Source organism: Equus caballus, chromosome 12 (assembly GCF_041296265.1).
Source record: "Equus caballus isolate H_3958 breed thoroughbred chromosome 12, TB-T2T, whole genome shotgun sequence".
Taxonomy (NCBI): Eukaryota; Metazoa; Chordata; class Mammalia; order Perissodactyla; family Equidae; genus Equus; species Equus caballus.
Window position 1 is genome coordinate 15986568 of NC_091695.1, and position 26710 is coordinate 16013277.

Genomic DNA, 26710 nt, shown 5'->3' on the forward strand with positions numbered 1-26710 from the left:
AAATAACCAAATGAGATCTGTAGAGATTAAAATACAATATTAGATATAAACAAATATCTATTGAATGAGAGTAACAGTGGATTATACACTGAAAAAGAAATAACTACACTTAAACATATCACAGTAAAGATAACCCCAAGTGAAACCTATGAAAAAACAAAATACTGAAAAAAAAAAAAACATGAAAAAAATCTCAGTGGTCTGTAGAACAATAACAACCTACATAACTGTACATTTAAATATAGGTCCAAGTGGAAAGAAGAGACTGTATGGTCCAGAATAAACTTTGAAAGAAATGTTGGCCAGAGTTTTTTCCAAATTAATTAAAAAGAAAAAAAAATTCCAATGATATAAGAAGCTAAAATAATTCTAAGCAGAATAAGTGGAAAAGGAAATTATGCCAAAGAACACACCTCACTACCAAGTTTTAGAAAACCAATAATAGAAATCCTTAAAAATAGAGATTAAAAAATAGTTTATGAACAGATGAAGAAAAGATTTACTACTGATTTATTGGCAGAAACAATACAAGTCATAAGACATTGTCTTAGGCCAACTTATAATTATTTATCCAGCAAAAATAACCTTGGTTAATGGATGTTGTATTATCAAATATTGCATAATCTTTTTCTAGGAAGACATTCTTTTATTTACTCACATATTGTGTCTATATGTGTGTATAATATACCTAATATGTACATGATATTTTGTAACTGAGATGCTGACAAAGACATATTTATGATTTCCAGTGTTTAATGATATTATATAATTTATTTACTCAGACTTAGGCTTGAAATACTTTTGACTTTTCCTAGTGAGACATTCTGGGAATAATTAACAGATAGCCAAACATTCACCCTCAGGTAACCATGTGCAATTTGTTTATCCTTGAATCAGATTAAAGCTTCCACAAAATGAGTCTCAAAGGGGTAGAAAAAAACTTAAATCCATTCTGCAACAATGGATGAGGATTAAAACAGTAGCAAACCAAAGCAGATTCTCTATCAAGGTGAGTAGGAAACACTGGTCTCTGAAAATTTCTCTGGGCATACAGCTTAAACTGGATCATCACCAAAGATCTTGAAGGGCATTAAACTCTGAAACAGGTTCTTCCTTTGCAATATCCTTTTCTTTCATCAATAGGATTAACATGTAAGACAGACCTGTTAGAGAGTCCCTGATAGTCTGTGTGTGCATTTAGACCACTTTAGGTTTTAAATAAATTTACTGCTTCAGTCATCTATGTTAACAAGGATCACTGTCTATCTTTATTTACCTGGTGAAGCCCCTGTCCCACTTTCCATTTCCTCTCTTCTCAGGGTGACCTTAATAGAGAGGCAGCATACCTCTCTATTATGTTTATGAGAAAATATTCTGATGACACAATGATTTTATTTGAATCTTGACTCCACTGCTTACTATCCTAGTGACCTTAGTTAAGTTATTTAACACCCTGTGCCTCAGTTTTTTCAACTCTCAAATGGAAATGGTAACACTGTCTACTACCTAGAGTTATTGTGTGGATGGTATGAGTTAATATTTGTAAAGTGCTCAGAAAAGTGCCTGGTACATAACTGATTCTCTATCAGTGCTTGATATTCATTTGTGTTCTTTCTACCGGGCCTCTACATGAATCTCCATCAAGAAGTCATAAAAAATAAGAATGGCTAAGTCCTTTTTATGCAGAAGAGGGATGTATGATTGGAGGATCATTAGAAGAAGTGATTCAATAAGCAAAATGACAGACATGGCAAATATGGACAAGATATTAATAGCAAAATTGTAAAAACATAGCATTAGACTTTGTATTGGGTAAGCAAGCTGAACTGACAGTGAAAAGTATTGAAATATGTATTTAATGATCAGAGGTTTCCTAATCACCACCTGATTCATCACTTCACCAACAGTTTAGAAAGTCTTTTTATATACATCTGGCTAATTTTAAACATTTTGTTTTTAAAGAATGACACGTAAACTAACATGTGTTGCCAATCTTCTTTTCTTCTTTTTCTTCTTCCCCAAATCTCCCAGTACATAGTTATAGATTCTAGTTGTAGGTCCTTCTCTTTGTGCTATGTGAGATGCCACCTCAGCATGGCTTGAGGAGCAGTGCAAGGTCCGTGCCCAGGATCCAAATCAGAGAAGCCCTGGGCTTCCAAAGTGGAGTGTGCAAGCTTAACCACTCAGCCGCAGGACTGGCCCCTAAACACATTTGAGGATTGTCAGTTATTTAAGGTTTATGGTTTAGGTGTAGATGTTTGTTTTATCAATTACTTGAAAATTTTAAAAAGTTGAAATATAATAGGTCTTTTGTCACACTTAAAATTATTTTGGGTCAAAAGAAATAGGTCATTGTAGCTGTATCAAGACAACCACTTCAAAATATTTTTCCCCTTCTAAAGCGCACTTTACCAAAGTTTCAATGAACGTGTGGTTTGCGTCAGTCTCAGCCTAAGGAAGGTGATGCTATCAGCTAGGAATGCCTGGGGGCACTCAGCTGGGCCTGTACTAGTTGCGGCAAGCCCCCACAGATATGTCCCCCAACCAAAGCCAGCGTTGAGACTGGACTTTGTGTGCTAGACAATGTTGTGGTCGTCATGGTTCTTATCATGATTGTAAGACACACCTCAGCAACAGCCATCACGGAACCATGAACAAACAAAATTCATTACTTAGGTCATGGAGGGTACACAGCATAACTGGGGCCACACAGCGAGGTCACAGGTAGAGAGAGAGAGTATGGACCTGGTGTTCTGCCATTATTGGGGGTGAGAGTCAGGGATTAGGGTTTTGCCCTGGGTTTACTCTTTATCAGTGAATTTAAAACATAAGAGCAGGGATTAATGGACAAGGAGGGAAAAACAGGGTCATTCAAGAAGTCAGCTATCTAGGTCACCCAGGGATTTTTATAAGGGGAAGTTCATGGGTGGATCAGCCTACCTCTTTATCTATTTATGTAGCTGACAATATGTTTATTAGAGATGAATATTTTTCAAATGGATGCCATGGCAATCAAAAGCTTAATAGCAGGCACTTACACTGTAATACAAAAAGCTAATTGTTAGGCACTTAGACTGCAATGTGAGTGTAGGTCTGTGTAGTTCTGGCCTGATGGGAAGAGGAGTCTGTATTTATAATTTGAGACAAAATGTCTCTATATCTCATAAATCATGTTTTAAATTCTCTTAGAAGATAGGATCTCAAATACAATAAGTATTGATTTTATACCTTACACAGGTTACCAAGATGAATCATATGGAGAACCAGAATCATACTGCAGTGACCAAGGTGACTGAATTTATTCTCATGGGGATCACTGACAACCCTGGGCTGCAGGCACCTCTCCTTGGAGTCTTCCTCATCATATACTTGGTCACAGTGATGGGTAATCTGGGCATGGTTATCTTAACTCATTTAGACTCCAAGCTACATACTCCCATGTACTTTTTCCTTAGACATTTGTCGATTACTGATCTTGGTTACTCCACTGTCATTGGCCCAAAAATGATGGCAAACTTCGCAGTGCACAAAAATACAATTTCCTACACTTGCTGTGCCATCCAGCTAGTGTTCTTTGAGATTTTCATCATCACTGAACTGTTTATTCTTTCAGCAATGGCCTATGATCGCTATGTAGCTGTCTGCAAACCTCTTCTCTATGTGATCATCATGGCAGAGAAAGTGTGTTGGGGACTAGTAGTCACTCCTTATCTCTACAGTACATTTGTTTCACTATTTCTCACAATTAGGTTGTTTAACTCATCCTTCTGTGGCTCTAACATCATCAGTTATTTTTACTGTGACAGTCTACCTCTGATATCCATGCTGTGTTCTGACACACATGAATTAGAATTGATCATCCTGATCTTTTCAGGCTGCAATTTGCTCTCTTCCCTCTTCATTGTTCTTCTATCCTATACGTTTATTTTTGTGGCCATTCTCAGAATGAACTCAACTGAGAGGAGGTACAAAGCCTTCTCCACCTGTAGCTCCCATCTGACAGTGGTGGCTGTGTTCTATGGAACATTATTATTTATTTACCTGAAACCCAAATCCAGCCACATTTTTGATATTGATAAAATGGCTTCTGTATTTTATACCTTACTGATCCCTATGCTGAATCCATTGATTTATAGCTTAAGGAACAAAGACGTAAAAGATGCTCTGAAAAGAACTTTAACTAATCAATGTAAAATGTTCATTTAATCTGATCTTAATATTCCATTGCAAAGGTGGGTCCAAAAATCTTTGTATAATCTTTTGTCAGAGCAATTACAGCATCAAAAAGAAAGACTATTTTACAAAATTTTTTCCTCTTTTTCTAGACAGAAGACTTCATCTTATATCTCTGTGTACTCTTCTCCACTTCAATAGAATAAATAAACATTATAGCCAGATCATATAATTCTCAAGTGGCTTTCAAGGTCATATTTGTACCTATTTTATTTAGAAGTAAGGCAAGTCATATCAAATTTTTGGTGAAACTCAGACTTGCTGAGATAAAAATTAAATACTCACAATAGAGCAAAATTAACCAGAATATTAATAATATGTATTTTATCGCAGTCACTGTGTATTAAAGATAAATAAGATTGAATCATGAAGACTATGTAGGCTAGATAGGAGATAAGTAAATGTGTGATTATAACACGACATGAAAAAACTGATCTGATAATCTAGGCTAAATAGAAAATAAAACATACATTTCAAAAATGAGATTTTAAATCAGATTGCTTTAATATTTTATATCTCAAGGATACAGTGGGCCTTTGGGATAATTTTTCATTAGGGACCATGAAAGAAATATTGGCTAATTCTAGGTCCCCTTTGACAGATCATCACACTATGACTAATTTCAGTTTATGATAGCCTCTTGATAAACAAGCTAACTTTGAATTTGCAAAGTCAAAATAAATGAGTTATCTGGTCATCTACTGGAATGACATCACTGTTTTGAAAAACCTAGAGCAGTGGTAAATATTAAATGTAAATGATATACTCAAGGGTGAATTGCATTTTCTTTCATGTCTATTTGAATCTTTCATGAGTTTTATACACAATGACAATATTTTGCATGGATTCTCTGCTAACACAATGCTTCATTCACATTGTGTGCTCATCCAGCAAATGAATAGATTCCTTACATCTTAGTATTCTCCTCATTTGAATAAGTGTTTTTTAGATTTTTAAAACTATATAGACCACCTCAAGCATGCTTGTTTCCATCTACCCTAGTCTTCTTAGTGAAAATTGTGGGGAATTAAATCAGAGAATGAATCAGAGTCTCTTTATCCCAGACCCATGAATTTTGTTTATTTTTTCCCTTTTTTAATGCACTGAAGTTTACTTTGTGACAGAGAGTTAATCTTAAGTGCTCTCACCACAAAAAGAAAAAAATAACTACATGAGGTGATGGATATGTTAGTTAGCTTGATTTTGGTAATCAAATTTCACAATATATACATATATCAAAACATCACATTCAAGGCCATTCCATTGGCATAGAGTTTAAGTTCATGCACTCTACTATGGTGGCCTGGGATTTGCAGTTTTGGATCCTGTGCACAGACCTATACACCACTCATCAAGCAATGCTGTGTCGGCATGCCACCTACAAAATTGAGGAAGATTGGCACAGACGTTAGCTCAGGGCCAATTTCCAAACAAAAACAAACAAAAAAATCGCAATGTACACCTTAAATATACACAACTTTTATTTATTGATTCTAAACTCCACAAAGCTGGGGGAAATTTTTTGAAGCAAAAAATAAAATAAAACATAAATTGAACACAATAAAAGAAATACAAAATTACATTCTCCAATCACATCAATTTGTTTATCACATTAGCTTTGGATCCTATCCCTAATCATATTTATTGTTATGAATAAATTTTATTTTATAGAGTAACATTTTATATTATACTGCATAGTCTTTTTGGTCAGGATATTTTTTTCCAGATTCTATCTTTTCTATTACTATTCACAAACCAAAAATAAAGTTAAATAATATTGATAGCATTTTCCAATATCATCTGCATAGAAAGGGCTTTACAGAAACATAATACATCAACTTCCCTGTAACTTAGTTACATGAAAAGTCGTCATCAACATCTTTGTCAGCCAATGCATTTTAAATATTATTTTTAATACCGGCTTGAATATCCTTTTTAATATACAGTAGAGTATAGATCAATCACTGTGTGTTTAGACATTCTTTGATAAATATTTGATCGTTTGCAGCTTTTTATTTCTTTTACCACTATAAAAAGGGCTGTAATAAATAGCCCTGTGCTAATAACATGATATACTATTGCTTTTTATTTCTAAAATAGATGTATAAGGCTTCTTCCACATGCTGATATGCTCTTGGATCAGTGTTTTACAAATATCCATAATAGTCTGAAATAAAAAAAGAAAACACAGAGCAAAAGTACTATGCATTGTAACTTTTTGCCATCCAGTATTTTTTTTTATTTTCAAAGAAAGGATACTAAGATTTACTGACATATTTTCATTGTGTGATGATAAAATTGCAAAATGATTGTAATAAGTGGGTAGCATCACATATTTGAAATCATAGATACAACAGGAAGGTTTCTAAAACATTACCTTCTTTTCTACAGAAAGTTTATAGCATACCAGACTTTACTGGGTAGGGCCAGTTACACTAAATGCCACAAAGCATATTTTCTCATCATCATTATGATGATGAATAATTTAGAAATAATGCTGCCAACCAACATGAAAATCCTTTAATATTTGTACACTCTCAAAATCTTCCCTGAGCTAGAAAGTTTAGGGTTTTTTTTGATTACTTGTTTTGACTCCATATCTAATTAATGCCTTGATATACCAAATGCTTTTAGCTAGGAAATTGGAATATATTTGTATTAATTCCCAAATGGCAATTCCTCCAAAGCTCTGATGACTCAATTGCATAAACTCAAGCTCTGATTATTTTTAAAAATCCTCAAAGTTGATTTCTTACATGGACTCTGCAATGATTTCTTCTATTCCTATCCCATGACTTCCTTATGAAGACAGCGAGATATACTCTTTCTTGAAGGGATTTTCTCGAAGAGTCCAAATTTCACACATGGAAAAGGAACCATTCTGGCTTTAAGATGATGGAGAGAGATGGCTCAAAAAATTATCTCTTTTAATATTTTATGCTAAGGTTCCAAATTATTCATCCCTCAATTTAACACCATAGTGTTGAGACCAAGGTGCAACTTTTAACGACTCAATTTTGAGTTACGGAACAAGTTTCAATATTAAAATAATTTAATTACTACTACCAAATGAGACTATTGTCATAGCAAACAGGTCTAGACTTAAGTTCCTTGTATACAATTGTTGGGGCCCAGTCCAGGCCACCCTAAAATATTCCCAATGTCGTATTGATTATTTTGAATTAAAGTTACTTGAAAAGCAGTTGACATCAAATTTTTTTAAAAAAGGCATTTTGACCCTCCTCTCTCTTCCCCGCTGAAATCAGGAGATAAACCTCCCATGTGAGAGGTGCTTTCCCTACATTTTTATCACCAGACTGGGAAGATCAGGGCAGAGAAGACTATATAAACAAGCATTGTTACTTGTTTACTAATTTACTACCCCAAACCCAGACTCTGCTTAAATTCCTTGCTAATAAAGCACCCAAACCTAAGTGTCTTTGTCCTGTCAAATCTTCACAAATTTATTGCTACTTTGCGTAAAAAGATATATAAGCTGCCTACTTTGTTTCCTCTCTGAGCATCATTTTTTATGATCTCCTCTGCATACATATTAAATTGTTTTTTCCTGTTGATCTGGACTTGTGTCACTTTTATAATTATTCTAGCCATAAGAACTCAAGATGGGTAGAAGGGGAAGCTTTCCTCTTCCCAACACAAACAAGATCCCCCATGTCTGCTTTCTGTCTGATTCTATACAATAGAGAAAAGATTCAGAATGGCTAAAGCATCTAGAAAAACAAAAAGTTGGAGAACTTATAATACGGATTTCAAGACTAATTGTAAATCTATAGTAATCAATACAGAGAAATATTCTATAAAAATAGTAAATAGATGAATGGAAAAGAATAAAGACGCTAAAACATGTGTGCATGTGTATGTTAAAATATCAGATAAGAAGCCAAAGTAACTCAAAGGGATCCAAGATATATATAAATATTCTTTAAAAATTAATAACGAAAAGACAAACACCCTAATGAAAATGAGGGAAAAGACTTGAAAAGACATTTCACAGAAGAAAATATGAATGGTCAATAAACACTTTAAAAAGTCCAACATCCTCAGTCACTAGGAAAATGAAATTACAGTACCAATGAGATATTACTTCCCACCCACTAGTTTGGGTAAAATTAAAAACACTAGATTATCAAATACAAAGTACCATATCAGCTACTATGTTCAGCTCCTGAAATTATCATACGTTGCTGATTGAGTGCACAAAGATACTTCACGTTGGAAAAAAGTTTGGCAGTTTTAAGTAAAGTTTAACACATTACTACCATATGTCCCAAGAATTCCCCTCACGGATGCTAATGCAAAGTAAATGAAAACGTGTCCAGAAAAATATGTGTATATTAATGTTACTGGTGGTTTTATATATAATAGTACAAAATGGAAATATTTCAACTGTCCATCAAGAGATAAAAAGATGAATTGTGATATATAAATACAATGAAATATTACTCAGCAATAAAATGGAATGAACTGCCCATATATACAATAGCATGGATGAATTTCAATTACATTAAATTGAGCAGAAGAAACCACACATAAACATGCTACATTATTCCATTTGTATGAAATTCTAAAACAAGCAAAATAAATCTATGGTAAGAGAAATCCTAGCAGTTGTGGTCTGGGCTATATTGTCAGGCAACTTACTACAACGAGACGTTGAAGAACATTTTTCATATTGGGAATACTCTCTCATTGGACGCAGTAGTAACGCAGGTGAAATCATTTTTCAAATGCCATCCAGTTACACTTGACATTTTATTGTAACTAAAAGATACTTTAATAATTTGGTGTTTTAAAAGAAACCAATGCAATATGACGTTTTTAGTACTATTTTTAATTCATTTCTCAGAAGCTCTTGAATTTCTATATAACCCATGTGGACAAAGTTTTATAAGAAATATAATATTATACTAAATATATACTTCTATAATTTGCTGACTACATTTCCAAACTATATATTTAATTTCCAGTATTTCAACATACTAATAATACTCTTATGAAGATTTTTGTATATTTTAATAACTTGTATTACTTATGCAGACTTCCAGGAGCAAGTTTGCTTCCCAATGAAGATATGCACATTTCAACTGTTTTTGGACCTAATGCAAGAGATTTAGAATAATTATTTTCCTCAGTTTATGACACTTTATCATTATTGAGCCAGGCAAAGCCCCTATCTTATCTTAATTTATTTTATATTCTGATTTGTTATGGACTGAATTGTCACCCACCAAATTCATGTGTTGAAACCCTAGTCTGCAGTACTTCAGAATGTGACTTGCATTAGGATATAGGGCCTTTAAAAGGTAGCTAATTAAAAAGGGGTCATTATGTGGGCCCTAATCTAATATGGTTGATATTTTTATACAAAGAGGGGGTAAGGGCACAAAGAGAGGCACTAGACTTGTGCACAGACCCAGCAATGACCATGTGAAGACACAGCAGGAAGGGGGCCATCTGCAAGCCAAGGAGAGGCCTCAGAAGTAACCTAACCTGCCAACCCCTTGATCTTGGCCTTCTAGGCTCCAACTGAGAAAACATATTTGAATTGTTGCTGCCATATAATCTGTGGTACCTGATTATGGCAGCACTAGTAAAATAATACATCTCTCATCTTTATTTCTTTATCCAGTCCACTCTACCACCACCAGTAACCATCCCAATATGTTTAATGAGAATCTGTTTATTTTCTTCTGTTCTTATAAAACATAGATTACTCTTCCGTGTGCATGTGTTTATACTTTTTATAAATGGCATTATTCCATGTATGTCAACTTCCATCTCTAAATTTAAGGCCTGTAGAGGAATATCTTGGACAAAAAAATAAGAAGACTTAAGCCTGAAGGAAGAGAATTTTCCCAGGGAAATTTGAGTACTACATAATTCTATTAGTCATAGGTTTGTTTAAGCAACACATATGCTAAAATCCAAATGATGTATAATTCTATTAGTCTTTGCATGGATAAAATGTATATTTCTATAATATTCAGCATTTAACAATGTGCTTTTTTGACAGGGAATTTATAGTCATATTCAAATATAACATAAGGTCTCCATTTTTAAATATTATGTTTGGTTCTTCTCTAGAAGGTATATTATCCATTTTTCACCTGAAATATAATCATAAAGAAAAGAATAAAATAATTTTTTTCTTACCTAATGATTGTTTTTCAGAGAACCCCTCCTCATTTCAATATCCACTTTAGCAAATTCCTTGAAATAATGACTATGCTAATTGCATTCTTTGAAGTAAAAGTGAAAGAAAAGGACAGTGGCATGATAAAATTACTATTTATCAATAGAGTTTGTTTCAGTTTCAATGTTAGGGCTTTGGTTTCCAACTCTTCAATATTGAAATTTGCAATAATGAATCTATGAATGCAAATGAGTTACTTTGAGAGTCACAATTTAATTACTGTGCCCCTTAGCTGTAATGAAGTTGAATTCACTTCAATAATGTAGGCTGATGCAACAAAGACTCACAGGGTGCCTGGTTGAACTTCCAGAGGAACAGCTTGTTAAGGAAGCATCCCCAAGGGGCATCATCCCCAAGGATGTAAAAGGCAATTTGTTGATCGTTAAATCACCTGTGCTTCAGAGTTTGGAACTTAAAGGTCTATAAAGTCCCATCAACACCCATTGCCACAGCAACGTGGAGAGTCTCACTAAGAACCTGAAACAGATTCTCCACTATAGGTGGGTAGGAATCACTTATCTTATTTTTGCATAATGGCCTTTAAAAAATCTGAAACTATACCTTAAAATGAGCCACTACACTTTTATTTTAGAAGGCACTGGATATTATATATAATCAAATAATCCAATGTTTAATGTAAGGTTTGTTTTCAAGATTTACAACTGTTTGGGAGAACACAGAATGTTAATTATGATCCAGCTTTTATATTTCCAAATTAGAACTGCCATCTTTGTGCCTTACGTACTTAAATAAATTATATCACTACTGAAATAATGGACTTTTGCTCACTGAGATTGTTCATATCGTAGTTTTCTCCCACAATATTACCTAAAATGAAAACAAAATGTTTCGTAGGAAATCCTGTGAAAGAAACCTGGACAAACAACTACCCAGACTCCAAATGATGCTCCTTTTTGAGAATATAACTCTAGACCACAAATTTTCTCAGGAAATTTTTCCATTCACTCTGAAAGCATACATGCAAGTGTATGTAGAGAAGCATGAGAAGTAATCAATGCAATAATGAAACACATTGAGATAAACCATCTACCTTATAGTAAAATAGTCCACCAACATTTAGTTGAGAAGATCTCAAAAAGAAAGACTTCTCTTTGAAGAAAGTCACTGCATAAATAGGATCAAGTCTTTAAGAAATGCAGACCTGTAGATTCTTGGTTTGATAGAACAGAATCTCTATAACATTCTTTAGGAGGAAATAAAACCCCGAAGACAATGTTGATTACCTAGATTTTACTTACTTCAACTGACCTAAAATAGGATGTTCCTAAATAAATTTATTTTCTTTATATTTTGTCGTATCATTTTATAATAAAAAAGTACATGGAAGCTATCTATGTACACACTTTTAAATGCTATTATTATTACTTATGAGCCATAAAACATTGGTGCTAATTTATAGACAATTCACCTATCTCTTTACCCTCCCTTTACTCATTAGTATTCAAAAGAAGATTGTAAATGCCTAGAGAAGTATCAGGAATAGCATGCTTAAATACTCCAAAATCAAGTTTTTCATCCTCATTTGATACTATGTTCATTTCCAGTTTCTGATCACATGGGGCCAGTGCTACAAATGGTGGCTAGACTTCTTTGAGATAATATGCCACCTCACAAAAAAGTGGAGTAATCTCAGAAGAGTCAATATGAGTAAAGATACAGATGGTCAGAGATGAAAATATATATGTAATGTATGCCTGGGAAGGTATTATGACTAGAAAGGAGATGTGGAACTCATTGTGGAATGCATGGAAAATGAGGCTAAAGCATATTTCAATTATCCTAAAAGATAGCTGAGATTACATGTCTTAATTATTCAAAAAGATTTAATGGCTTTCATTTGCCTGCCAGCTAATGTGAGACAATCATAGCATAGAGACCAAGAAGGATACAAAAGTCAATAACAATGTCAATGAAAGCTTGACCTGAGGAAGTAGAAGAGGAGGATGCTTAGGACAGGAAAGTATTCATGGAAATCGGCACAAAACAACATATGGAGCTTTGAAAGAAAATTACAGGATGGATACATTTTTGTGATTTAAACTGGTTGCTTTTTAAAATTTATTATTTCAAGTTTAAAATAAAGTGTATAACAAGCAGCACTCTAGATTTCAGCAGAAATACAGGAGCTAATATAATTTGGAAACATTGTTTTGGCTGATAGTTGAAATGTTTGCCAAGGGAGGCAATCGAGAGACTAAATGCTGCAGACAAAATATTAAAAACTGCAAAGAGAAGACAAGATGAAAAATGCATAGGAGGGGACACAGAAATGATATCTTTCAGTGTAGTGTTTGGAGATAGGTAAGCTACAATCTCAAAACAGAGGGTTGTCTCTCAGAGGACAATAATGCAGATAGATTGAGGAATATATTAGGAACGTTTGTTTAACAAAGTTAAAAGATCTTGAAATAGATGAAAAACAATATGGTATCATCATCTAGGTTGAGGTTTCTTAGCTTTGTAAACCTAACCACACCTATGTGCTCCAGCCGTAAACATTAGCTGCCTAAATGATTGCTTAAATGTCCCATTAGCACTCTGAAAATTTAACTTATTCAAAATTTCACTTTGATCAGTCCATCTTAAATCATATCCTCTAATATGCAAAAAATATTATGGTCATTGACCCAATTGCAAAAACGTCACTGAAGTCTTTCTTGTTCGACCCCCAACTGTCATTCTCTCACATCCCTCTCACGTAATTCATAACATGAATTATTTAAGATATCATCTTGTTTCTGGTTCCAGCTGTTCAGTGTACCTTCTCTGTATGTCCACCTTCTCCAATTTGGCCCAAGTTATCATTATCTTATACTGGGAATCCTCAACCAACTGTTTGACTCATTTGTTTTTATTTCCACTCATAACTTCTATACTTTAAATCCTATAATTCATCATCTTCATAACAGCAAGAGAAAGCTTTTTAGAACTTAAAGCTGATTATGTTCCCCCACCTTAAAACTTATCAAGACCTTACAATTCACTTAAAATAAAAACCAAATACTTATTTTGACCTACATTTTCTAATTCTAGCAATTCTCCACTTTCTCATTATTATCCAGTCACACTGGTCTCCAGTAAGTTTCCTCTCAAAAACAAACAAAAAAACTAACTTCTTTTCTACCGCACAGCAGCATTTTCAAGAAATACCCTTCTGCCTGGAACCTTGGAGGGTTCTTCCTGTGATTGATTAAATAGCTGGTTCCATGGCTTGTTTAGTTTTCAGTTCACATGTCACCCTCTCAGAAAGGCCTTGCCTTGACATGATTTGTGAAATAATTCTCCCAGGTTATACTGATGCATGTTTTTGTTGAATTTTCTTATTGTACTTACTACAATTTATAATCCTTTGTCTATATGTTCTGTTATCAGCCTTTTTTCTCTTCTATTATCAAACAAGAAGGCCCATGAATTGAGGAACAAGTAACTTATCTGAAGCTTGAGCGTTGTCTGGCTCAAATAGGAAATCAACAAATACTTGGTAAATAAGTAAATAAGAGGATGATTCAAAGAAACAGAGAAAGAATGATGTCTGGTGTCAGAAATAAACTGATATAATTTACTCAACAATGTTGGAAGATATTTTGGTCTTATTTCTCTAATTCCTTTTGCATTGTTACTTCATTCTTTTTTCTCACTGTAGAATAATTTTCTATTTTTCTTTCTGTTATAGCCTTTTTTAGGAGAGATAATGTGAGTAACTCTGGGATTTTACAATTCAGGCATCCATGATACATAATCTTAAAAAAAAATCACTTTATTGAGTTAAGATTGACAAACAAAAAGCTGTACTTGTTTAATGTACAAAACTCGATGAGTTTGGAGATAAGCCTACATCCCTAAAACCATCACCATGGTTTAGGCTATAATCATTTCCTTCATTTTCAAAAGTTTCCTTTTGCCTCTTTGTTTATTATTATTATTACTATCATCGTTATTATTTTGTGTGTATGTATCCTTAAATTTTTGTTAAAAGGTATTTCTTATGTTAAATGCTGATATAGTCTTGACTCTCTGGCAGTGAAGTCCAAATCTTCAGACAAGAGACAATGACAGGACTTTTTGGGCAAGGTGCCCACCTTGGGAAACATCACTTGTGATTGGAAAGGGACGTAATTGATTTAGCTAGAAGCAGGTGACCATCCTTCTAACTCACATCTAGAAAAATATTCACTCATAGTATAACAGCTTACTGATTATCTGGAAAATATATGCAAGGGAATTATCATGGAAACTATAAAATAAGGACATTTAACATTATGGCAATAATGAAAAATATCAAAATGTGAAAATTATCAAGAAAAGACCAACTAAAACTTAAGGCCAGATATATTTTATATATTTTTAAAATAATGTTATAAAATTATATAAATAAAAATACTAGTTGAAAATAAATAAACAGTGGAAAGAATATGATGAATTGCATCAACTTGTGGGGCAATAAAATAGAGTTAGGAGATGGAAGCAAAAGTAAGTTGAATACACTAGAGCATAGTGCATGATGGAGATGCAAAAAATGATAACATTTTCACATATATCATTTTTTAGAAGTTGAAAAGAGAATCAGTAAACAGAAAAATACAGCTGAAGACGTGTATTCATATATTTTTGTCTGTGCTAATAAAGTTAAAAATGGGAAAAAACAGTTAACATATATGGTTGGTAGTATGTGCAAGTTGAATGCACATTGATTAGAAGTTATAGAAAGATTGAAGAAAGAAAACGGAGCAGGATTGTGGCTAGATCATCTATTCTTGAGAGAAAGCAAGAAATCTCAGAATAAGAAATCACAAAGCAACATTGAATTATATGGCACATGCAATTCCTCAAGCCTTTCTCACACTCAATGCAAGAGACATAAGACATGAATCATGACTTCTATTGTTTGCAAGCTAATAAGATACGCATAATTTAATAAAATTGTGAGGTAGTAAGTCCTCAAAATATGCATGATGGTGAACCATCCATTTAACTGACCATCTTTGTTTTTTCCATCTCCCAAATGATTGCAAGCTGTATTTATAAAACCTAGAACCTTGAGTTTAATAACTGGATTAGGTTAATAAAGGATTGCAGGAATTCTCACCCAAGGACTTGCCCTTGCCATCAAATGGCAGTCCTAGAAAAGAGTCCCTTAACGTTTGTAACCACTTCTCCTTTCTTTCTCCAAACAGATGAATTTCCAAACTCTTACATGGCTCCTGGAAATTTCACCCGGGTCACTGAGTTTATTCTCACAGGTGTCTCCGACCGTCCAGAACTCCAGATTCCACTCTTCTTTGTTTTCCTGGTCATCTATGGACTGACTGTGGCAGGAAATCTGAGCATCATCACTCTCACCAGTGTTGACTCTCGACTTCAGACCCCCATGTATTTTTTCCTCCGACATTTGGCTATCATCAATCTTGGCAATTCTACTGTCATAGCCCCAAAAATGCTGATCAATTTTTTGGTAAAGAAGAAAACCATCTTCTACTATGAATGTGCCATCCAACTGGGAGTCTTCTTGGTTTTCATTGTAGCTGAGGTCTTCATGTTAGCTGTGATGGCCTATGACCGCTATGTGGCCATCTGCAATCCCCTCCTCTACATGGTGGTGGTATCTCGGCAGGTCTGCCTTCTGCTGGTATCCCTCACTTACCTCTATAGCTTTTTCATAGCTCTTCTGGCTTCATCTTCTATATTCTCCATGTCTTATTGCTCTTGCAATGTCATCAATCATTATTTCTGTGATACCGTCCCTTTGTTAGCATTGTCCTGCTCTGATACTTACTTTCCAGAAACAGTAGTTTTTATATCTGCAGCTACAGATTTGTTTTTTTCCATGATTATAGTTCTTGTATCTTATTTCAACATTGTTTTGTCCATTCTAAGGATACACTCATCAGAAGGAAGGAAAAAAGCCTTTTCCACATGTGCTTCACATATGATGGCAGTAACGGTTTTCTATGGAACAATGCTCTTCATGTACGTGCAGCCTCCAACTAACCATTCAATGGATACTGATAAAATGGCTTCCGTGTTTTACACAGTGGTGATTCCAATGCTGAATCCCATGATCTACAGCCTGCGGAATAAGGATGTGAAGGCTGCCCTTTGGAGATTTCTGCCAAACTCATGCTGTTCTTTTAAATTAATGTGAATTTAGATCTCTATAGTTAAATGAAGACAAGATCAAGATAGGCTGTCATTACAGCAGAGAAAGCAAAAGGGTAGGTGGCTGACCTCCTTTCTTTACAAGTACTTAATCCTGTGAATTAAAAGGGGCTAGGATCAGGAACCAGTGAATTAAAAAAAAACGGAAACTCTAGAAGTTATCAGGTTAATACAGAAGCAAAGGATTATTTACTAACTTTGCCAAGGAGTTTGCAGGTAGCTAGATTGAAATAAATATCTCCAAGACTCAGGAAAGATATAAGTTAAAAAATTAAATAAGTTAAAACAGACCAACAACATATGGGTCAGAAAAGTAAGTCCATTTCTCCTATTTGGCTTCCTTTTTGGTTCCTGGATGTGTTTCGTCAATGAACCTTGAAAAACTGTAGTTGCGGTTGACCAAAAACTTACTAAAGCTAAGTTAGCAAAATTAAATTGACAGCTATATTTAAAACGAAACTCCCTAACACTTTCTTAATATCATTTGAATTACAAAAATACATTACCAATGAACTTATATTCTGAATGTTAACCAAAATATAATTGAAAATATTTTTATTTCAATTTATATAATTTATACAACATTTTTATGAAAGATACAGAGTGTGATTATTGAATAGGCTCTCCTACTGGGTATTATTTCATTGAAAATCTTCGTGGATTCTGTAAAAGTTTTTCTTTCTCATTGTTCTAAGTATCAGTCTTCTTTAGTGTGTATAATAAATGTACTGAATGGTATACTATTAGACGTTCAATGGGCCATGTTTGTGAAATTTCTTTACGTTATTGGAGGAATGCTTTAATTGATTTATAATTTTTTTCTGTTTTCTGATAGCATTTTGATCAGTGAGTGTGCACTAAAATCTACTGTACATCTTTGAATATATAGAGTTGACCATATTATATCTCAGATGTATCAAATGAGAACTGAGTTAACCAATGTAATATTAAATTAATGGAGTACTGTTTATGTAGTGCATGTAACCATCTTGGGCATTTCCAAAGCAGAACAATAATCCTTCTTTGAAATTAATTTACTAAAAATGTTTAAAACCCTAGATTAGTCATCTTCCTGGTACATGAAGAATATCCTAAAAAATATACTCAATTTCATTTGGGACGTCAAGTGGAACCAGAATGGTAAAACACTCAGTATAAATGTTCCAGTTTCTTCACATCCCCACTGGGTATAACACTTAGTATAAATATCATCAGTCATTCTTTTTTTTGAGGAAGATTAACCCTGAGCTAACATCTGCTGCCAATCCTCCTCTTTTTGCTGAGGAAGACTGGCCCTGAGCTAACATCCGTGCCCATCTTCCTCTACTTTATATGTGGGATGCCTACCACAGCATGGCTTGCCAAGCAGTGCCATGTCCACACCCGGGATCCAAACCGGCGAACCCCAGGCCACCAAAGCAGAACATGCGAACTTACCTGCTGAGCCACCGGGCCGGGCAACATCAGTCATTTTGATTAGCCACTCTAGTAGGTATGTAGTGGCACCATACTATGGTTTTAGTTTTCATTTCTTTAATAGCTGATGATACAGAGCATGATCACTCTATTAAATCTATGGCTGGTTTGCTACACTGTTGGTTATACAAACCAGTATTGTGGCCTCACACTATCTATAACTTCACCTTGCTGAGAAATCCACTGACATCGCAATTGTTTTGAAAACACCCATGGGCATAGGTTTTTTCAAGCTCCACTCCAGATCAAACCAGCCCATTTCTAGCAGCAAAGCTATAGATCCTGATGTCTGCCCCACAACCATATTCTAGATATTTACATAACTGATTTGATTTACTCAATATAAAATTGTGTTTAATTGCAGTTATGTTCATAATGGAAAACACTGAAAGCAATGAAATATCTTTCAATAGGTGAATAGATAAACAAATTGTGATACATCTGTACAATGGAATACAATTCAGCAATAAAAGGCAGTGAGCTATTAAGCCATAGAAAGACACTGATGAATCTTCAATGCATGTTGCTAAGTGAAAGAAACTAGTCGGAAAAGACTACAATATTCTATTTATGCAACATTATATAAAATGAAAAATTATAGAGATGGTAAACAGATCAGTGGTTGCCAAGGACTCAGTGGTGAAATGAAGGGTTAAATAGGTGAAGCACAAGGGATTTATTTTCCTGTAGTGAAGCTGTTGTGTATGGTAAGGTAATGGTGGATACATGACACTATATATTTTTTAAATACCCATAGAGATTTATGGGACGAAGTATAAATCTTAATGAATGCAAATGTTGAAATAAATCATTTAAGAGGTAGGACAAGCCAGAATGGAATGCAGAAAGTGCTAAAACAATCTAGTGTAATAAAATGTATGAAATGATTTCTTTGGATGGGTGGCGTGAAAGGTGCTGACCTAAGTAACATTGGAAATGGTGGAATATGTAGGACTAAAGGCAAAAATGATGGTATGTCGCACTGTATTTCAGTTATAAATCTTTTTCTCATAGGGATGTGGTTTAAGAATTCTGGAACGACTACACACATATACTGGAATTAAAAAACTGAGTAAATAGGTGGTAGATGGTGGGACCAGGTTTCTAACTGTGTAGGAAGTTAAAGCAAAGCAAAGTGACGAAGCCAGAATGATCCGTGTGATAATGGATCAGTGTCAGAGACATCAGCATGAACTCTTGTTCAGCATTATGTAGATACTGAGGGTTTTAAAGAGAAATAGTTATAGATAAATATATACACATGAGTTAATATACAAATATATATTCCCTTACTCTGCTAACTAATAAGGTCTAGAAGCTTGGGGATATCTCACTAGCAACAAAGTCATCTGCTGGTAAGATATTAAATTCTAATAATATTTTTGAATGTAAGGAACTGGGGCTTTTTTAAGTTTGACTGATTCTAGGACTAGGCTGGAGATTTACAGAATGAGCATATTATTGTGTCTGAAAGTAAGGAAATCATAAGAAAAAAAGAGATGAAGCAAAGAAGAAAAGAAGGAAAGAAGAAAGGAAGGTAGGTAGGGAGGAAGGGAAGAAGGAAGAAAGAACAGAAAGAAAGAGAGAACGAAAGAAAAGAAAGAGACAGAAAAAGAAAGAAAGAAAAGCAATGATGGGGTATGTCAAAATAACACAGAAGCCAACTGAAAGTGTTTCCAATGGCCAAAGCCAGAATAATTTGAGCAACAAAATAAAGTAGAATTTTAGAGTTGAATTATTATCCCAATATGAAGTGTTTCCATGATAACATACTGATATAAATAAATGATTGAATAAATTATGAAGAGAGAAAACAGTGAAATGTCACAGGCAGAAAATTTCAAATAATTTATGCAGATAGTCTGCCCTCAAGCAGGTGGATCATGACACTCCATTCGTTGTGTGTGAATTGCATATAGTGACTTCTTTCCAAAAAGTATAATATAGAAAGGAAAGGGGGTAATTTTATGGTGGAGAAACCTGACAAACATTCCCTCAGCCAGGTGATCAAGGTTGCCATCAGCACTGATAATTCATGTTGCTAGTATGTACTCTTCTTATGATGTGATGAGAACATCAATTCACTCACAGGTTTTCCTCCCCAAAACTTGTTAGTCAAGTCTAATCATGAGAAAAACATCAGACAAAGCCCAACTGAGGGACATTTCAGAAAACACTTGATTAGTACTCCTCAAAAACGTCAAGGTCTTAAAAAACAAGAAAAAGCTGAGAAACTGTGACAGCCAAGAGATCACTAAGGAAACATAAGGACCAAATGTCATGTTTTATCCTGGATGTGATCCTGAATTAGAAAAAGCTCATTGGAGAAAATCTAAGAAAATCTGAAAAAAGGATACACTTTAATTTATTTACAACAACAACAAAATATGTGACATTTGTCAAATCTTTCAGGTGGCCGAGTCTTATTGTGGCATCCTCAGCTTCTCTTCCTATCAGTAAATCGAGTCTTATTTCAAACATAAAAATCTGAAGAATGCACCAATACACATAGCCAATTCTAGAATTTTGTTTACTGTGGACACCTGGGTCCTTTTTATTCCGGGAGAAGAGAGACAGATGAACAGATTGGGCCATCAGGAAGCATGGACTGGACTCCTGAAAGAAACACCATGTGCTGAGTGACATTCTGGAAATTTACTTTTTCTCTCTAGGCTTGCATTTCCTCATGGGTATAACTATGATATTGTGCTAGAAATATGGTTTGTTTATTATTTATCGATTTTTCAGAGAACTCTTTTGTTTCAAATTAATCCTAAAAAGATAATACTAATCAACATACTTCTCTGGGTAATTGAGGTGGCCGACACAAAGATTTGCTGAATTGATTATCTTACACGTTTTTCCTGACATCCTTCTCTCAGCTCACTTTGCAACGCTCCTTGAGTCACTCCCACAGAATACTATTACTGCTAAAAACACTACCAGGCATTAAAAAATCCTAAAATGATAAAGAGAATCCTGACTGCAGAGAAAATTTTAAATCTGATGGTTTATATTTCTTGGAGAACCAATTGTTCTTTCTGAAATTTCAAGATTTATCTTTATTAACAGTTCTATTGGAAAATTGAATTCTGAAAATTACGTGTTTCTGATCTAAATTTGGATTTCGTATATATTACCAAAGTCAATTTCATTCACAGATTTGGGATTCCAAGGATTTCATTTTTCTATTGATGTCATAGTCAGTCCTTAAATATGAAATAATCTCTAAATACTGTAATGTAGTTATTTGCTTCTCACAAATTAATTCAACGTGATAACCCAGTAGGGATTTTAAGATAAATGGCAATGCTCCAATGGTACTCAGCAGAAATGATGAGAAATTTGCTATTTCCTTAAATACCTCCTGGGAGGCCTTCTGTTTATTCATGACACTACGCACGATTAATCTTTTTTGTAACAGGGAGGAAATCAGTGTAGCATTGTGATCTAAGCTATGAGTTGCATGTGGGCACTTACACTGGTTGTTACAATTCTAAATTAGCCTATGAACTTAATATTAATGAAATATGTCAGGTGAAATTTATGATTGATTCACTGTGTTAAGTGTCTGAACTCCTTTATAAAAAACTGTGATATTAGTTTTCCCTGACTCTCTATACAATGTCCTGTGTTTGTCATGTTTTATGTAACTATTTACATTGATGTTTTATTTTAGGCCAAATTTATTAGAAAATCAACTTTAATTTCTTGAAAAAAATATAGCTCTTAATTATAGAGAGTGAACGGCCTTGTCTAGGAACACTAACCATGCTCCCATGTTAAGCACCACAGTTACTAATTCACCATCTAATATCAGACCATAACTCATAGCATTTTACAACAAGACACAGGCAGAGATGTGACATTTGACGAATTGTGGTAGATTTGTTTTTAAATTTAATTAATGAAAGAAACACAGACATTGTCTATTCATAGAATAAGTATTTAGGATCTCAAACACATAATTTCTGCCTATAAAAATCGCATCCTGATCATAACTCATAGAATATTATCAGGCTGTTATTTTTAAGTATTTGATACATTGTATGCTTCAGTGAAAATTTTAATGACTGCATCATATAAAGGAAATGTAATATTCTGTCTCTCTCCTCATTATATAGAAACCCAGTGTTATGATAGTTGGAAGTTTATTTAATAGAAATCTACGTGGTAGATTTACCCAACAGATATGTTCCTTTTGGATATAAATGAATTTAACAAATTTATAACAAATTTTCTTATCAATCTATCTGTTGTAAGGAAAAGGGAATTTCATGTTTTCACTTAATATAGAGTAAAAAGATTTCAGACAGGTCCTAAGAGTATGGAGATTACTATAATTTATGTAAGAAAATCTGTGAAGGAAATGTCTTGGAGGATGGGAGAAGTTGCTATGAGATGGTTACAGGAAGGGTTTTTATGTTTGTGTTTATGAGGAGAAGTCTAGAAAGGGGTTTCTGAGAATGTACTCATGCACAATTAGGATATTCCAAATTTCGTGAGTCTTGACCAGGATTCCATTGAGGAAGTAGCAGAGAATAGAGTAGTGTAGAACACAGAATAGAAAGAAATTAGTGCATCCCAAGTAATGAAAGGACTTCAGATATATGCATAAACCTTGAGACTAGAAAATGTTTGCCACGTTTTAAAAAGTGCTAGAATGCCAACATGGCTAGAGTGTATTGAGCCAGCTGGAGATTTGCAGATGAGTCTGTAGTGGGAAACAGGGCCCCTCGAAATGACAAAACAAAGAGCCATCATTCTGGAGTCTTGTTCCCCTACTAACAAACTGAGTGCACTTAGGCAAGTCGTTAAAGCTCTTTTAATATACACCTACTTGTTTATGAACGTTAAAACATGGGTAGCTTTATTCATGATAGTACAAAATGGAAATATTTCAATGGCCCATCAAGAGACAGAAAGATGGAGGCCAGTCTGGTGGTGTAGTGATTTAGTTCACTTGCTCTGTTTCACCCAGCCTGGGGTTAGCAGGTACGGATCCCGGGCATAGGCCTAGCACCACTCTTCAGGCCATGCTGAGAGACCGAAAGGGACTCTAATTTTCTTAGACAGGAGGAGGTGACCACCCTTGAAACAAATATCTCTAGGAAATTATTCAGTTATATTATGATAGTATGCTGAGACTTTAGCAAATATATGCAATGTAATTTTCATAGAACGTCTATAAAATACAGATGTTTAAAACAGTAAGGGTGTGATTGTAAGATTTTTTTTCTTTCTTTTGTGGAAGATTAGCGCTGAGCTAATGTCTGCCACCAATCCTCCTTTTTCTTGCTGAGGAAAACTGGCCCTGAGCTAACATCGATGCCCATCTTCCTCTACTTTATATATAGGACGACTGCCACAGCATGGCCCAACAGCAGTGTGTAGGTCCACATCCAGGATCCAAACCAGCAAACCCCAGGTGCCAAAGCAGAATGTGTGAACTTAACTGCTGCACCATCAGACAAGACCCTGATTATAAGTTTTTAATTAGGCTAAATATATTCAGTTAAAAGTGCCATTTAGTGTGGTATAAAGTTCTTACTAATTTTTTTGTCATAATTCATTCCTATAAGAAATAAAATTAATAATATTTGGTAATTTTTAATTTTTTTTTAAAGATTTTATTTTTTCATTTTTTCTCCCCAAAGCCCCCCGGTACATAGTTGTGTGTTCTTCGTTGTGGGTTCTTCTAGTTGTGGCATGTGGGACGCTGCCTCAGCATGGTCTGATGAGCAGTACCATGTCCGCGCCCAGGATTCGAACTAACGAAACACTGGGCCGCCTGCAGCAGAGCGCGCGTACTTAACCACTCGGCCACGGGGCCAGCCCCGGTAATTTTTAATTTTTTTATTTTATTTCTTTTAAAGATTGGCACCTGGGCTAACAAATGTTGCCAATCTTCCTTTTATTTATTTATTTATTTTTTTAAAGATTGGCACCTGGGCTAACAACTGTTGCCAATATTTTTTTTTTTTTCCTGCTTTATCTCCCCAACCCCCACCCCGCCCCGTACACAGTTGTATATCTTAGTTGCAGGTCCTTCTAGTTGTGGGATGTGGGATGCCACCTCAACGTGGCATGACGAGCAGTGCCATGTCTGCACCCAGTATCAGAACGCTGGGCCGCTGCAGCAGACTGCACAAACTTAACCACTCGGCCACGGAGCCGGCCCCTTTGGTAATTTTTAATGTACTTTTTGGAAAAAATAAAATATTGGTAATTTTTGTCTGTCCTCAAAATTTGGGGACTTTTTCTTTCTGATTGGTAAAATCTAAAATCTATACACCATAGAGATCAAATAATTAGAATGTTCTCCCAGGCCACATAAAGAAGGCAGATCTTACTGAAATCTTTCCTTTTTTTTTCAGGAAGTTTGGCCCTGAGCTAACATCCATTCCCATCTTCCACCACTTTATAAGTGGGATTCCTGCCACAGCGTGGCTTGACAAACAGTGCATAGGTCTGCACCTGGGACCAGAACCAGCGAACCCCAGGCCGCCAAAGCAGAGCATGTGAACTTAACCACTGTACCACCGGGCTGACCCCCTGAAACCTTTAATAAGGCAAATCTCAATTAACAACAGTAATTATGCAAGCCTGTGTAAACAATGGGAGAATTCTGTGGTTGATTTTTCTTTCTTGTTAATCATTTTGGTAAACAAGCTGGTAGGTACCTTGTGAAGGCTTGAATCACTTGTGCAAAGGAGGAAAACTCCTGGGGCCAGCCCCGTGGCCCAGTGGTTAAGTTCATATGCTCCACTTCAGGGGCCCATGGTTTCACTGTTTCGGATCCTGGGCACAGACCAAGCACCACTCTTCAAGCCATGCTGAGGTGGCGTCTCACATAGCACAACCAGAGGGACCTACAACTAGAATATAGAACTATGTACTGGGGAGCTTTGGGGAAAAAGGAGGAGGAGGAGGAAGGGGTGGGGGAGGGGGAGGGGAAGAAAAGATTGGCAACAGATGTTAGCTCAGGCGCCAATCTTCAACAAAAAAAGAAAACACCTATGCATACAGGTGGTATTTTAGAGGAAGAGAAGGACAGATGAAGGAACTATGATACGTTTTTAAGATTATAATAAAAAACTTGTTGAATAGCCAGTATATGGTGAGAAGTGCCACATTATTAGTTTGCATGTTTTTCTTTCCTAGGTTCTAGACTCCAACTGTGCTCTGGTTTCATTCACATCTACAGCCACCAAGATCAATATCAGTGAAGCCCCAGGAAACTTTTCAGTAGTAAACATGCCCAGTCTGAGTGGCCAGATTCAGTGGAGTTCTTGAGGAGACAGAGACAGGAAGAATTTATTTGAGGGCCTGGCTCCTGGGACCAGCTATTTTATCAGCTTTTCAAATGGCTCTAGTACCTGCTGCCAACAAGTGCAAACAAGTGAGTGAGACTTTTCTTTTGGATGGATTTTAGGGTTTAGAGAACATAAATGTGTTCACGTCTGCAATGTATTTGAGATCACATTATCTGAACTTTGCAGTAAAAAGCCACTACTTCTTGTATCTCTTCTCTCCCCATTTTTGGCCGTGTAGCCTGGTGTGAGTATCCTGGCTCCTCGACCAGCTTCTCCACCTCTTGTCTTTCTGCTTCCTCTTTGAGCACTACACCAATGGTGTAGCAGTTAAGACACGGACTCAGAATAGGAGACCCAGGTTTGCTTCCTGTGTCTGTCAGTTTTTAACTGTGTGGCCGTGGGCAAGTTAGTGCTCCTCTTTGAACTCAGTTTCTTCATCTTTATTAAAAAAAAAAATAGATACACACATTTTAAAACATATTTTTAAACATGCCTTATTTTCTGAACTTTCAAAACTTAACAACTTGCTTTTCCAAAACATTCCCAGAATCCCTGTATGAATCAACAAGCTTTAGTTCTTAACACATTTCTCCTTCTTTAAAATAGTGTCATATCTTTCCTCATGAAGTTGTTGTGAAGCATAAATAAGCACCCAGTACCATGTTTGAGACATGATCAGCCCCCAAAATAGGGCTGCTGCTCTTCTTGCTGCCACCACCCTGCAACTGTGGTTATTGATTTATTAATATCCTCTCACCATCATCAGCATTGATAGTAAGTGGTGCCATAGTAATCTGCCAAAAATGTTACTTGACCCTGTGAAATTGGCACTTTATAAAAAGGAAGCTCAAGACTAGAGGGGCTTCCTGGCATGAAGTTTATTGAACTGTAGGCCACAAGATTCTTCCTCACCTGTTCCTTTTTCCTCTGTCTTGTTTCCTCTTCCTCTATCTTGTTTCCTTTCCCACCCTTTTCCACTGAATGGGTAAATGTTTGTGTCTCCCAGGAGCCAGGTAAGGCACACTCTCCATGCTGTCATTTGAAGGTCATGTGCATGCCAAGGTGGTGTTACCTGTACCATCTTTACTCTGCTGGGGTCAATCCCTAGGTCCTTAAGAAGAAAAAGGGCCTTATTGCCTATGGTTTCTCTTTCATTGCTAGTTGTCATTCCTCGGTCTCGAATGTAACTAGGATGCATCCATTTTGAAGTTTTAGTTACCGTTAATAACCATAACGGCTTCCATTATTTTAAGGTCCCATACATCTACAATTTGACGGATGATTAAAGTCAGAT

General features: G+C 35.3%; 2 protein-coding genes across 2 annotated transcripts; both read left to right on the top strand.

Moving 5' to 3' along the window:
- The first annotated feature begins 908 nt into the window (after nt 1-908).
- Nucleotides 909-4206, top strand: LOC138916394 (olfactory receptor 8K1-like). The gene is made up of 2 exons (XM_070228664.1): nt 909-1009; nt 3238-4206. Exons 1-2 carry the CDS (start codon nt 965-967, stop codon nt 4204-4206), a joined length of 1014 nt encoding a protein of 337 aa, XP_070084765.1. The 5' UTR covers nt 909-964.
- Nucleotides 925-17379, top strand: OR8J3G (olfactory receptor family 8 subfamily J member 3G). The gene is made up of 3 exons (XM_023654039.2): nt 925-1009; nt 3238-3288; nt 15643-17379. Exon 3 carries the CDS (start codon nt 15663-15665, stop codon nt 16608-16610), a length of 948 nt encoding a protein of 315 aa, XP_023509807.2. The 5' UTR covers nt 925-1009; nt 3238-3288; nt 15643-15662; the 3' UTR covers nt 16611-17379.
- The last annotated feature ends 9331 nt before the right edge of the window (nt 17380-26710 follow it).